A 13,777-nucleotide genomic window follows, 5' to 3' on the forward strand; every position below is an offset into this window, starting at 1 on the left:
TGTATGATAAACCCATTGTTTCATGTTCTCTGTGTGTGTGTATATAAATCTCTCCTCTGTTTTTTCCACCAAATGCATCCGATGAAGTGAGCTGTAGCTCACGAAAGCTTATGCTCTAATAAATTTGTTAGTCTCTAAGGTGCCACAAGTACTCCTTTTCTTTTTGCGAATACAGACTAACACGGCTGCTACTCTGAAAACTGAAATGGTAGTTCTCCAACCGCATCACGTACGGTCAGCTGGGGGCTCGCAGGGCACAGACAGGTGGCACGTGGGCTGGCAGGATTGGAACGCCAGTGATCCCAATGATGGTGGCGGGCTGCCAAGCACTGCCGAGTCTTCGGTGTGATAGATCGGGCCTTGAAGGCTGGGAACTGCCGCACCAAGGAGCCGCACCTTGTACTGCACTTTCCCCGCAGGAATAGTCTTTGTTCCTCCGGCTGGTGGCATGTCCCCTATTTTGGGCCTCGGCAGGCTGAGCGTGTGCACCGCAGCGGGGGAACGGTCACCGGTGGGGCAGGGCCCGGTGGTTTGGGCTGGAGACCTAGGGTCAGTTGCTGCCCTGCCAGGCTCCCTGCAGGACCATAAGAACAGCCCCGCTGGGGCAGACTGGGGCCTCCAGCCCAGCGGCCTGCCTGTGGCCCTGGCTGGTGCCAGGCGCTGCAGGGGGAATGACTGGACCAGGGCCACTGGCGAGCGCCCCGCCCCGCCCCGCCCCCCAGCCCGTGGGAGGCTCAGGGACCCCAGAGCCGGGGGCCGTCTCGGCTCAGCCATCGCTGGACCCTGCTGCAGGAACCCGCCCCGCGGCAGGGAGTTCCGCAGCCCCCGCGAGCAGGGCAGGCCCCGCCCCTGGAGGACCCGCCCAGAGCGAGGCCCGGCGAGGGGCTGGGGGGGAGCACGGGACCGCGAGGGCCGCCAGTGCACGCGCCTGGCACGAGCCCCCGGCGCGCCGCGGCCTCCCTGGCCCCGCCCACTGCCGGCTCCGCCCCGCCCCTCCAGCAACGCGCGCCGCGGCCTCCCTGGCCCCGCCCACTGCCGGCTCCGCCCCGCCCCTCCCGCTGCGCGCGCCGCGGCGTGCTTGGCCCCGCCCACTGGTGGCTCCGCCTCGCCCCTCCAGCAGCGCGCGCGCCGGGGGGTATCGGCTCCTCAGGGCCGGTGGCGCCTCACACGGGAGCCGGGCGGCGCGCACGGTACGGGCGGGGCGGAGCAGGGTGAGATGGGTTGGGGTGAGGGGAAGAGGTTTTGGGGGGCTGAGGCGAGGATGGGGTGAGGGGAAGAGGTTTTCGGGGGCTGAGGTGGGGTGGGGGAAGAGGAAGAGATTTTGGGGGCTGAGGTGGGGCGGGGGTGAGGGGAAGAGGTTTTGGGGGGCTGAGGTGGGGGCAGGGGGTGAGGGGAAGAGGTTTTGGGGGGCTGAGGCGAGGATGGGGTGAGGGGAAGAGGTTTTGGGGGGCTGAGGTGGGGTGGGGGAAGAGGAAGAGATTTGGGGGGCTGAGGTGGGGCGGGGGTGAGGGGAAGAGGTTTTGGGAGGCTGAGGTGGGGGCAGGGGGTGAGGGGAAGAGGTTTTGGGGGGCTGAGGCGAGGATGGGGTGAGGGGAAGAGGTTTTGGGGGGCTGAGGTGGGGTGGGGGAAGAGGAAGAGATTTTGGGGGCTGAGGTGGGGCGGGGGTGAGGGGAAGAGGTTTTGGGGGGCTGAGGCGAGGATGGGGTGAGGGGAAGAGGTTTTGGAGGGGCTGAAGTGGGGGTAGGGGGTGAGGGGAAGAGGTTTTGGGGGGCTGAGGTGGGGGAAGGGGGTGAGGGGAAGAGGTTTTGGGGGGCTGAGGCGAGGATGGGGTGAGGGGAAGAGGTTTTGGAGGGGCTGAAGTGGGGGTAGGGGGTGAGGGGAAGAGGTTTTGGGGGGCTGAGGTGGGGGAAGGGGGTGAGGGGAAGAGGTTTTGGGGGGCTGAGGCGAGGATGGGGTGAGGGGAAGAGGTTTTGGGGGGCTGAGGTGGGGCGGGGGTGAGGGGAAGAGGTTTTGGGGGGCTGAGGTGGGGGAAGGGGGTGAGGGGAAGAGGTTTTGGGGGGCTGAGGCGAGGATGGGGTGAGGGGAAGAGGTTTTCGGGGGGCTGAGGTGGGGTGGGGGAAGAGGAAGAGATTTTGGGGGCTGAGGTGGGGCGGGGGTGAGGGGAAGAGGTTTTGGGGGGCTGAGGTGGGGGCAGGGGGTGAGGGGAAGAGGTTTTGGGGGGCTGAGGCGAGGATGGGGTGAGGGGAAGAGGTTTTGGGGGGCTGAGGTGGGGTGGGGGAAGAGGAAGAGATTTGGGGGGCTGAGGTGGGGCGGGGGTGAGGGGAAGAGGTTTGGGAGGCTGAGGTGGGGGCAGGGGGTGAGGGGAAGAGGTTTTGGGGGGCTGAGGCGAGGATGGGGTGAGGGGAAGAGGTTTTGGGGGGCTGAGGTGGGGTGGGGGAAGAGGAAGAGATTTTGGGGGCTGAGGTGGGGCGGGGGTGAGGGGAAGAGGTTTTGGGGGGCTGAGGCGAGGATGGGGTGAGGGGAAGAGGTTTTGGAGGGGCTGAAGTGGGGGTAGGGGGTGAGGGGAAGAGGTTTTGGGGGGCTGAGGTGGGGGAAGGGGGTGAGGGGAAGAGGTTTTGGGGGGCTGAGGCGAGGATGGGGTGAGGGGAAGAGGTTTTGGAGGGGCTGAAGTGGGGGTAGGGGGTGAGGGGAAGAGGTTTTGGGGGGCTGAGGTGGGGGAAGGGGGTGAGGGGAAGAGGTTTTGGGGGGCTGAGGCGAGGATGGGGTGAGGGGAAGAGGTTTTGGGGGGCTGAGGTGGGGCGGGGGTGAGGGGAAGAGGTTTTGGGGGGCTGAGGTGGGGGAAGGGGGTGAGGGGAAGAGGTTTTGGGGGGCTGAGGCGAGGATGGGGTGAGGGGAAGAGGAAGAGATTTGGGGGCTGAGGTGGGGGCGGGGGAAGAGGAAGAGGTTTTGGGGGGCTGAGGTGGGGGTGGGGGAAGAGGAAGAGGTTTTGGGGGGCTGAGGTGAAGGGTTTGGGGGCACTGAACTCCCTTGCGCCTGTGGAGGCCCCCCCTGCTGTCCCTCTTCCCACCCCTATGTGTGTCCATGGACTGGGTGTCTTTCCCCTGAAGTGTTTCTCAGGCACATTATAACAGGAATAAAGGGAAAGCAAAGTTAAAAGCAGTTTGAATAGCATTCACTTGTGTAACGCCCACGCACTGAATACTGCATGTCATTCTGGTCACCTCAGCAGAGATTAAAAAGACTGTTCCTGTTCGCCTTAGAAAAGAGATGACTACGAACATAAGAAAGGCCAGACGGGGTCAGACCAATCATGGTCCACCTAAGCTAGTGTCCTGTCTTCCCACAGTGGCCAGTGCCAGATGCCTCAGAAGGAATGAACCGAACATGGCAATTATCGAGTGATGCATCCCCTGCTGTCCAATCCCCCACAATTGGAGGTTCAGGGATCCCTGCAGCATGGGGCTGGGTCCCTGGCCGTATTGAGGGGATATGATAGAGGTCTATAAGATGATGACTGGTGTGGAGAGAGTGAACTGGGAAGTGTTATTTACCCCTTCACATAACACAAGAACCAGGGATCACCCAGTGAAATTAATAGGCATCAGGTTTGAAACAAATACGAGGAAGGACTTCTTCACACAACACACAGTCAACTTATTTAACTCACTGCCAGGGGATGTTGTGAAGGCCAAAAGTATAACTGGTTTCAATGCTCTGGAAGTCCCTGAACCTCCAACTGCCAGAACCTGGGGCTGGACAATAGGGAATGGATCATTCGATAATGGCCCAGTTCTTTTCATTCCTTCTAAAGTGCCTGGTCCTGTCCACTGTCAAAGACAGAATATTGGCACCTCTATCAGTTCCCAGAGCATCTCCTAGGAAAAAAAGGACTTGAATTTCTAGTGAAAAGCGATCCTCAGAACTATTTTTTTTAAGGGGGGGGGGGTGGGACCCATCTCTTCTTGAGCCATCCCTGTCCTTCATAAAGACATAGAAAAGGGCACAAGCCCATACTTTTTCCTTTGCCAGTCATCTTTAATATTCAAAAGCAGGCTGTGGAGATTATAGGTCCCAGCATGCAATGCTCCATTGTTGGACTAAAGAGAATTGTATGCTGGGAGTTGTAGTTCTTGTAGGATTCTCCTGGGACTTCTTACTATGAAACACAAAACCCTTCACCCATGTGATATTTTGATCCAGATTTGTTTGTCCAGATGGGATGGAAGCTTGTTTCCAGAGGTGCAAGGCCAGTGCACTAGCAGCGTCTCACTCTGGCAGCCTGTCCTCCTTCCCCCATTTTTCTGGTGATTGTGATGCCATAGAATTGGGTATGGTCATCAAGGGAGAGACCATTTCCTTCTCCAGTTTGTCCTTTCAGTGAGATTATAACTCACTGTTTGTGCTGCCAGGGTAGCATCTGTGATTGGGAATTCACAAATACTGGATTGTGATGTGCCTATGGGATCTGGCAGGAGGAGAAGCTGGGCCAAGTACAGAGGTTTCTAAGGTCATCATTAGCGCTGCCCATCTTGTTTCTCTGATAATCAGCATTATTTATTTAAAAATGGAATAGCAACTGCAATGCAAAATGGCCAAAGAACTGTCTCCTTTGGGCAGGCCATTCATTCACTCCTGTAATGGTACATTTCTCCAGCCCATGGGGCCTGTTACCCGTCTTATGAGCTGCACATGGAAGGAGCTGAGGCCAGGCATCACTATGAACAAAAGAATGGCTACACTGGGTCAGACCAAAGGTCCATCCAGCCCAGCATCCTGTCTGCTGACAGTTGCCAACTCCAGGTGCCCCAGAGGAGCGAACTCAACAGGCAATGATCAAGTGATCTCTCTCCTTCCATCCATCTCCACCTTCAGACAAACAGAGGCTAGGGACACCATTCCTTACCCATCCTGGCTAATAGCCATTAATGGGCTTAACTTCCATGAATTTATCCAGTTCTCTTTTAAACCTTGTTATAGTCCTAGCCTTCACAACCTCCTCGGGCAAGGAGTTCCAAAAGTTGACTGTGCGCTGAGTGAAGAAGAACTTCCTTTTATTTGTTTTAAGCCTGCTGCCCGTTAATTTCATTTGGTGGCCCCTAGTTCTTATATTATGGGAACAAGTAAATAACTTTTCCTTATTCACTTTCTCCACGCCACTCATGATTTTATAGACCTCGATCACATCCCCCCTTAGTCTCCTCTTTTCCAAGCTGAAAAGTCCTAACCTCTTTAATCTCTCCTCATATGGGACCCGTTCCAAACCCCTAATCATTTTAGTTGCCCTTTTCTGAACCTTTTCTAATGCCAACATATCTTTTCTGAGATGAGGGGACCACATCTGTACGCACTATTCAAGATGTGGGCATACCATGGATTTATATAAGGGTAATAAGATATTCTCCGTCTTATTCTCTATCCCTTTTTTAATGATTCCCAACATCCCGTTTGCTTTTTTGACTGCCACTGCACACTGCGTGGACATCTTCAGAGAACTATCCACAATGTCGCCAAGATCTTTCTACTGATTAGTTGTAGCTAAATTAGCCCCCATCGTATTGTATGTCTAGTTGGGGTTATTTTTTCCAATGTGCTTTACTTGACATTTATCCACATTAAATTTCATTTGACATTTTGTTGCCCAATCACTTAGTTTTGTGAGATCTTTTTGAAGTTCTTCACAGTCTGCTTTGATCTTAACTATCTTGAGCGGTTTAATCATCTGCAAACTTTGCCACCTCACTGTTTACCCCTTTCTTCAGATCATTTATGAATAAGTTGAATAGGGTTGGTCCTAGGACTGACCCTTGGGGAACACCACTAGTTACCCCTCTCCATTCTGAAAATTTACCATTTATTCCTACCCTTTGTTCCCTGTCGTTTAATCAGTTCTCAATCCATGAAAGGATCTTCCCTCTTATCCCATGACAACTTAATTTACGTAAGAGCCTTTGGTGAGGGACCTTGTCAAAGGTTTTCTGGAATGATGTTTGTGTTCAGAGTTGGTTTGGTATCATCAGCTGCAGGCCTCAAGGCTAGTGTGAGCCAGTGGGGATGCAAAGATGTCTCAGAGGTGCACATAAGCTTTCCTGGAGCTTGTTCTCTCCAGGGAGTGGGGTCTGGTGGAAGTTGTGCTCTTCCTTTGCTGGGAGTGCTGCTGTCTGAGCCTGTTTGCTCTCTTGCAGGATGGAGGGCTCCGAAGATCTAGATAGCAGCCTCCTGACACAGTCTTGGGTTTCAGTTTGCTTTGGTGAATTCACTTTTATTGCCAAGGCTTGTTTCAGAGAAACCGGCTACGTCTTGCTGATCTCTGACCTCAGCAATGTTTGGTACGAGCATGCAGACACGGATATCATTGGGAAGAGGTCCAAGGTGAGTCTGGAATGAGGTTTGCAAAATCCACAAACCCCCTTTTATGCGTAAGCCAGCTAACATTCCAGCATGATCTTACAGGACACGCAGAGGGGGGATGACAGCTTCATAGGACTAGGGTAGAAGGCCTTGATGTGGGAAGCCCTATGCTGGTCTGCTGATTCCTCTCCATTCTGACCTATAGCATTCGCTGCTATGCTAGTCCTGGGCTCCTGCACTCAATCTCTGCTGATGCGCCTCAATCCTAATCTGCAGCCTCCCTTCTATTCCAGTCCTGGTTTCCCTCCCCACAGCTCTATCAGTGTCCCTCAGTTCTGAGTCAGTACTCCTGGCTCTTCCAGTCCTGGATCCCTCCTCCTTGGACATTGTATCAAACTGGTGGTTCTGTGATTCTGAGAGAGATCGCTTGGGGTGATGCCATCAGACGCACTTCCCTTGTAGGCTGGGATGGAAGCTTGTTTCCAGGGGTGCAAGGCCAGTGCACTAGCAATGTCTCACTCTGGCAGCCTGTCCTCCTTCCCCCATCTTTCTGGTGATTGTGATGCCATAGAACTGAGTATGGTCATCAAGGGAGAGACTGTTGTTAGCTTTAGTGGCCAGGTCAGAGGCTACCAGCAGCTTCTTTTTCAGGACTGCTCCTCCAGGGATGCTACCCTGGCAGTTTTTGCAGCCTCAGTTACATGCTCATTTTAATGATGTCACATTTCTGTAGTTTCAGAAATAGGCCAGGCAGCACAAGCGACCATCTACTTCTCTTCTAGGTCCCCTCTGTCTCTGGGCCAAGGGGCAGATGGGAGCAGGGCCTGTTTGGAGCCCCTTGGGGGGGGGACTGTTACCCTGATCACTGGGTTTAATGTTTGAGTATTTTATAGAGTTTGGCGTCTGCTGGGGAGTGGATGGTGATGGGCAGAGGAGTCTTGCCTCCGTCCCTTGGCTATCCCATGTACTAGAGTGGCTGCTTCCCATTTGTCTGTGTTGGCAGGTGGGCTAGGCTGTAATAGTTTCTCAGCCAGCCTGGAGTAGCTGATAGGTGTCCTAGCGCAGGAGAGCCCTGGGTGGTAATGAAAGGGCAGTGGGATATTGGAGAGGGCATCCCAGGAACCACATGGGGATAAAATTTCATTATGCTCTCTACATCCTGCCCTTTCGAACGCCACCTGCCCAGAGCTGGGGATCTGGTGGGCCAGGAGGGAATGCCCAGATCCCAGCCATGATGGGCATGGGGAGAACTGGTGAGGAAAGGTTCTTTGTCGAGCATAGACATAGATGGGTGTCTGTTGCTCTCAGTCCTGCTTTTTCCATTGGAGGCTTTGTTCTATATTGGCTAAGGGAAGGTGAAGGAGGATGTGTGGCTAAGCTGCCTGCATTGACAGGCCCAAGAATGTTAGTGGGGAGCCCTGGGACAGAATGAACTGGGATGGACCCTATTTGCTGGGGTTTCTACCTGATCTGAGTGAGCCTAGGATTGGGGTCTCCAGGGTGCCTTGCTGCTTCCACTAACTGCACCTTTCCATCTGGGCTTTCCCAGGAGCTGAACAAGCGGCTGACAGCCCATGTGTCGTCTTTCCTGAATCGCTTGAGCAACCTGATGTGCCCTTTGTTGGAAGGAAGAGAGAGTGATGCCAACTCCTTCTCCTGCCAACAGACCCCCAGCAAACTCACGATCCATGTGAAAAGTGAGCTCTCTGGACTACCCTTCTACTGGGATTTCCACTGCCCCGCAGCTGCCGTGGAGATGGTGAGGAAAGGGCTCTGCGATGCACCACATGCCTGCCCCTCCTGCTGAGATGCTCGGCAAAACTAGCCAGTCAGGGATGACGAGGAGCTGTGGTGGGTGGCGGGAGCTGAGTTAATTGATTTTAAAAAATCTTGTGGCGGTTTTGCAGTTACCAAGGTGTGCACTAACTGCCCTCATCCCCCGGTCTGACCCTTGCTTACCTCCCCTGCTGTCACCCCTGCTGTGTGACACAGCCCCTTTCTGCTTCTGCTCAGGTTAGACTGTCAACTCCACCGGCCAAGGACTATCTCTTAAGGTTCCCAACCCTCCATGGGGAGCAAATATTTAATAATTGCCTCTTCAGTCTAGCAGACAAAGGTCAAATACAATCCAACAGAATACAAACCATGAATTAAAGATTAGTCTTTCATAAAGAGAATGTCATGTATGAAACCTCCAGGAATTTGTCCAACTAAAGTTGGCAACCCTCCTATCTCTTCCTGTGTGCATGCAGCACCCAGCACAGCAGGACCCTGCCCCTGCCCCACAGCAATCACAATAAGCCTGATAATAAAACAGTGCAGCCGGGGGGAACGAGCACCAAGCTGGGCCCTAGAAGGGCCTGAGTTCTGACACTGGCTCTGCCTCTGGCACATTATGTATCCTTGGCCGAGTCGCCGCTTTTCTCAATGCCACAGTTTCACCTCCTGTGGGATGTGGGAAAGGGTATTCTCCCCTCCCCCACCTCCCAGGCGTGTTGGGGGGATTCCTGAGTCGGTGTCCGTAAAAGCCAAGTACCCTGCTTAGCCCCTCCAGGGATGGGGATGGAGTTGAACAGCTGCTGGGGCTGTGTAGCACTGTTTCCTAGAGCCATTCATAGATACTAAGGCCAGAAGGGACCATTGTTGAGTATCTGGCATAGGTCATAGTGCTGCCTTGTATTCATTCCTTGCATTAATTATTTGTGTGACAGCAGCATCTGGAGGCCTCCTCCAGGAGCAGGGCCCTGCTGTATTGGGCGCAGTACAACACAGGGTCAGAGATGGTCGCTGCCTCAAAGAGCTTGCCATCTAAGTGAGATACAATAAATGAATGTAGCAAACAAGGGGAGCTGGGACAAGGAGAGTCAATAACATGAGCCAAGTGGGTATTGGAGGGGCCCTCCAAGCCACCTGCCTGGAAGAGGGGAGGGATCTGAAGATGTCCGGGGTGGCGGCTTTATGAACTAGCTCAGACCCTAATATGGGTCACCATAGAAGAAAGTGCAATGGGGCTTGTGGGCGAAGCTGGTGATGAAGCCTGGGGTGTAGTGGGGTTGCATGATGAGATACAAGCACGGAGGAATAGGGAGAGACATATGCTTGGTTCCTTAGGTGTCAATCTTGTCCTGCAGTCAAACCTCCATTGGAACTCTCAAGCTAAGCAGAGTTTCGTAGTTTCCAAAGCCAGAAGTGACCATTGTGATCATCTAGTCTGACCTCCTGTATAGCACAGGTTGGAGAATGCCCTCCACAATCGTTCCTAGAGCAGATCTTCTAGAGAAGCAGCCAGTCTTAAAAATTGTGGATGGGGATGGGGAATCTACCACGTCCCCAGGTAAATTGTTCCAATGGTTGATTCCTCTCCCCCATTAAAAATGTACACCTTATTTCCAATCTGAATTTGTCTAGTTTCAACTTCAAGCCATTGGATTGTATTTGACCTTTGTCTGCTAGACTGAAGAGCCCATTATTAAATATTCTTTCCCCGTGGAGGTACTTACAGACTATGATCAAGTCACCTCTTAACCTTCACTTTGTTAAGCTAAATAGATTGAGCTCCTTGAGTCTTTCGCTTTGAGGCAGATTTTCAAATCCTGTAATCATTCTTGTCGCTCTTCTTTGAATTCTCTCCAATGTAAGTTAATGGGGGCCAGGAATGGGAGGCAAGTTCTAGTCTAAGGAATGTGTAGGTGAAACAAGGAGTGAGGTGGCTGGCTCAGTAAGGAGTAGGACCCCAATGTGGTACTAGGTGGTGCGCTATGCTGCAAGGAGTGGGAGTGCTCTGTTCTTGGATCCAGTGCTGACCCCAATGCCTTTGTGCGGTGCTAAGCAATGCTGTGCTGCTAGAGGTCTGTGTTTTTGGTTGAAACATAAAACTGAGGCTCTGTCCCCCTGGTAACGAAAGGTGCTTTGGCTTTTTCAGCTAACAGTCCAACTCTTACAGAGCTTCCGAGTGGCTTTGTTCTCTCCCAAAACTCCTCCTGCAGTTCCAGCTGGGAAACAAGGCTTACTGACTTCCTGCCAAACTGTTTCGCAGCACTACTTGATATTGTCTTGTTGGAGGCAACTGATTCTTTGGTAGGGGATGTGATTCCGGTCTGTGGTTTTATGTCCCTTGGCCTTTGCACAGTGCTCTGTGTACCTGTGGGATGGAAGAGGCTGTCTGTCTGGGGTAATTACTTTTAGTAGGTGGCACCATGCAAACAGCTAGGAGGCTTCAGTCTGAGATTCAAAACTGGGACCAGAAAGAAAATCAGGAACCAAGCACACCAGGTGCCTGGTTAGTTAGGAACACAAATGGCCAGGCTGACCCAGAGCAGGACTCCTCCAGCCAGTTTCTTACCTCTGACAGAAGCCAGTCCCAGCTGCTCAGAAGGAGGTGCAGGGAACTCTGCAGTGGGCAGTGATGGGATGGCTGTCCCTAGGTCAGAAATTGGCACATGCCCTGAAGAATGAAGGTTTATAGCACTGCCAGAAACATTTGGTTTAAAAAACTTCCTTATTGTTGTAACTCTGGGTGTTCCCATTATCCATATAAATAGCTGATGCCGCTTTGATGATTTCTTGTGCCACAGGCTAATTGAGAGTCTTATGAAAAAGTGTTTCTTTTGACAAATTTTGAATTCACTGCTTTTCAGTTTAATTGGATTTAGGGGTGTGTACAGGAATAAAAATTTGGTTGCTTTTGGAGGGGCACTTTCTGTGCCCCCATGGCCAGAGGAGCTGGCTCTCTCCCCTGCACTTCCAGCAGATGGAGAAGCTCACTCTCTCCTGGCAGCCAGAGGAGCTAGATCTCCCCTGTGGCCCCAGGGCTGGAGGAGCTGCTTGGCCCCGGTACTGCCCTGGCCCCGGAAGAGTTTTGTGCCCCCCACTGATGGGGGGGCTTACCGCTGCTTGTCCCCTTGCACACACCCCTGATTGGATGTTCCCTTGCTCTTTTATAGAACAAATTGCCCTGTGAGGGCTTCACTTCCAGCTTTCTCAGTGCCTCTGCAGGTGAGGAGTGTATTCCTCCACACTGGTATGCATAGGGGACATTTGGGGCTTTCTTTGTTCTTGCATGCAATTGTCTTTAAGGCTGTGTGCTCTCTGTAGCTTGATTAAATTGTAGTGGTGTCCAACGTGCACCAGAGGGTGCTGTGCACCTAACTAATACATGGCTTCAGAGTAGCAGCCGTGTTAGTCTGTATTCGCAAAAAGAACAGGAGTACTTGTGGCACCTGAGACTAACAAATTTATTTGAGCATAAGCTTAAGTGAGCTACAGCTCACTTCATCAGCTCACGAAAGCTTATGCTCAAATAAATTTGTTAGTCTCTAAGGTGCCACAAGTATTCCTTTTCTTCTAACTAATAAACGTTGCTAGTCGACACAGGCGGCTCAGTGGCAAGTGATTTGTGACTTCCCCCAGAGAAGCTGAGGCAGCTGTAGCTGGGAAGGGGTCTCCTAGGCAGGTTGTGATTGCTGCTTGCTGGGACAGTGCATGTGCGTATTCTGCTCTACTGCAAAATTTGCTATAATACCATTTATAAAACAAGCTCCCCATTCCCCATCTATTCACCATGACTGTGGAAGGGTGGGATAAGACAGCTAGTAAGAGGACAGGATGAGGCTCCCTGGCAGGGCACCTTTAAAGGGCATTGGCCCTTTGGTCAGGATCAATATTGGACCTTCCTGAAAGTTCTGATGTCGTGGGTTTGAAATATCTGCACTTAAGATTCTCCTCTTGCTCTTTAGGAAGAGCAGAGCTGGGGTCTCAGTCCTGTTGCTATTGGGACAGATGTCCTCAGAATCCATCTGTGTGGTGGGCACTTATTGACCCACTGGCAATGCCAGGGACTGAAAGGGTGATGGGGCTGGATGGAGCTTACCACACAGGGTCATCCTCCCTAGCAGAGTTGTGTCTGTGTGCAGGGGTGGAGCTTGTCCAGGCTCTGCCTTTCCTGGAGTACATGGAGGAGTCAGTCTTCAGCCTGCCAGTGCAGCTCCTTTCACCAGCCATGAAATCCTTTTCAAAGAACAAATGGGTAATACCAAAACCTGATCCGTGTGTCAGTGCCCCCTGCTGGCTCTCCAGCAGCAAGAACTTCCCAGAGCCGTGCCCATCTCTGCTGGTGCACAGGTGGAGAAGTAACGAAAGGTGAGCCACGTTAGCTCTGGTTCCATTAAGAGCACAGGATGTGGGGCAGACCCATGCAGCTCACTTGGGCCAAGACACATGGCTCTGGAAAGACATTCTCCTGCCCGTCAAAGAGGGTATGAATCCCACAGCGTTATCGGAGTGATAGAGTGAGCTGTGAACCAGTAGCTGCTACTGTCCTGTTAGTTCGTATCTTGATTAAAGTTTGTAAAGCACTTGGGCAATGGGAAGCCCTGCATAATGCTATGTGCTACTGTTAGTAATGCAGGTTTCAGAGTAGCAGCCATGTTAGTCTGTATTCGCAAAAAGAAAAGGAGTACTTGTAGTCTCTAAGGTGCCACAAGTACTCCTTTTTTTTTTTTTTGTTAGTAATGCAGGAATGGGGCCCAGACTTTGCTCAGCCGTTCGCCAAGAATCTGAGGTCTGTGCTGAACTGGCCTAGAATGGAGCAGATTGCTCCCTCCCTCAGCTCTGCAAGTGGAGGGATGGCCCATGGGGACCACAGGTCCCAGCATCTTGACCGGAGTGGAGGCCGCATTGCATTTTGGGACCTGTAGTGTCCATGGCTTGCACCTTCGGCTGAAAGTGGAGGGAGGCTGCAGAATTCAACCCCCCAGCTCGCTGCAGCGAGTGTGCCATGGACTCAGGGCCTCTGGGGGTTGTGGTGTCCTGTGAGTGATGCCGTATTCACTATATCCCCATGTCAGGGCTTGGATTTGCTGATGATAATGCAGCACAGAGTGAGTAGGGTTTTGTCAGACAGGCTCTGAGGACGCATTGGGCCCTGCTGCATGGGTCTTGTCCATGCTGTCCCACAGATGACAATGAGGGGGCTGTTCCCTGTGTCCATCTCACTGGAGTTGCTGGGTGAGATGATCCACTGGGAGCAGAGGTCGGCCTGGCCTGACTTGAACCCCTCTGACATGAGGGCCAGGAAGCTGCAGAGAGTGTGTCCCCCATGGAGAAAGTGCCCTTAGTGCGAGGCGGAGCAGGGTTCATCCAATGCATACTGAGGACCAGCGCAGGACCCTCTGCACTGAGAAGCCTTGAGCAAGGATGAGGTGGCCTGGGCTGGGTGTAGATGGGTGCATGGATGGCAGCAGCAAGGTCCTGGATAGGATTTGGGGGTAGAGATTCCTCATGCCTTTGATCTCAACTTCCTGTGAAAGTCTCTCAATTTCCTAAAGCTGCAATTTGACAGCACGGTTCGTTTTGCTTTTCAGTCTCAGCCATGTCTGTTTCCAGTGTCAGAATTCATGTTGGGGCCCGCTGGGGTTGGGCATGAGGCTCA

The 13,777-nt window shown here is 52.8% G+C and overlaps 1 protein-coding gene across 2 annotated transcripts in view; it reads left to right on the forward strand.

The window, feature by feature from the left end:
* The first annotated feature begins 1,066 nt into the window (after positions 1 to 1,066).
* Positions 1,067 to 13,777, forward strand: part of NHEJ1 (non-homologous end joining factor 1) — a 143,868-nt gene continuing 131,157 nt past the window's right edge. Inside the window, exons 1-3 of one of the 2 annotated variants that reach the window (XM_038420914.2) lie at positions 1,067 to 1,190; positions 6,183 to 6,369; positions 7,898 to 8,107. In XM_038420914.2, coding sequence (XP_038276842.1) covers positions 6,184 to 6,369; positions 7,898 to 8,107 — 396 coding nt within the window. In that variant the 5' untranslated portion in view covers positions 1,067 to 1,190; position 6,183. Of the gene's footprint in view, positions 1,212 to 6,182; positions 6,370 to 7,897; positions 8,108 to 13,777 lie in introns of both variants that reach the window. The other variant, XM_038420915.2, reaches the window with a different exon arrangement.

This window comes from Dermochelys coriacea, chromosome 11, assembly GCF_009764565.3.
Source record: "Dermochelys coriacea isolate rDerCor1 chromosome 11, rDerCor1.pri.v4, whole genome shotgun sequence".
NCBI lineage: Eukaryota > Metazoa > Chordata > Testudines > Dermochelyidae > Dermochelys > Dermochelys coriacea.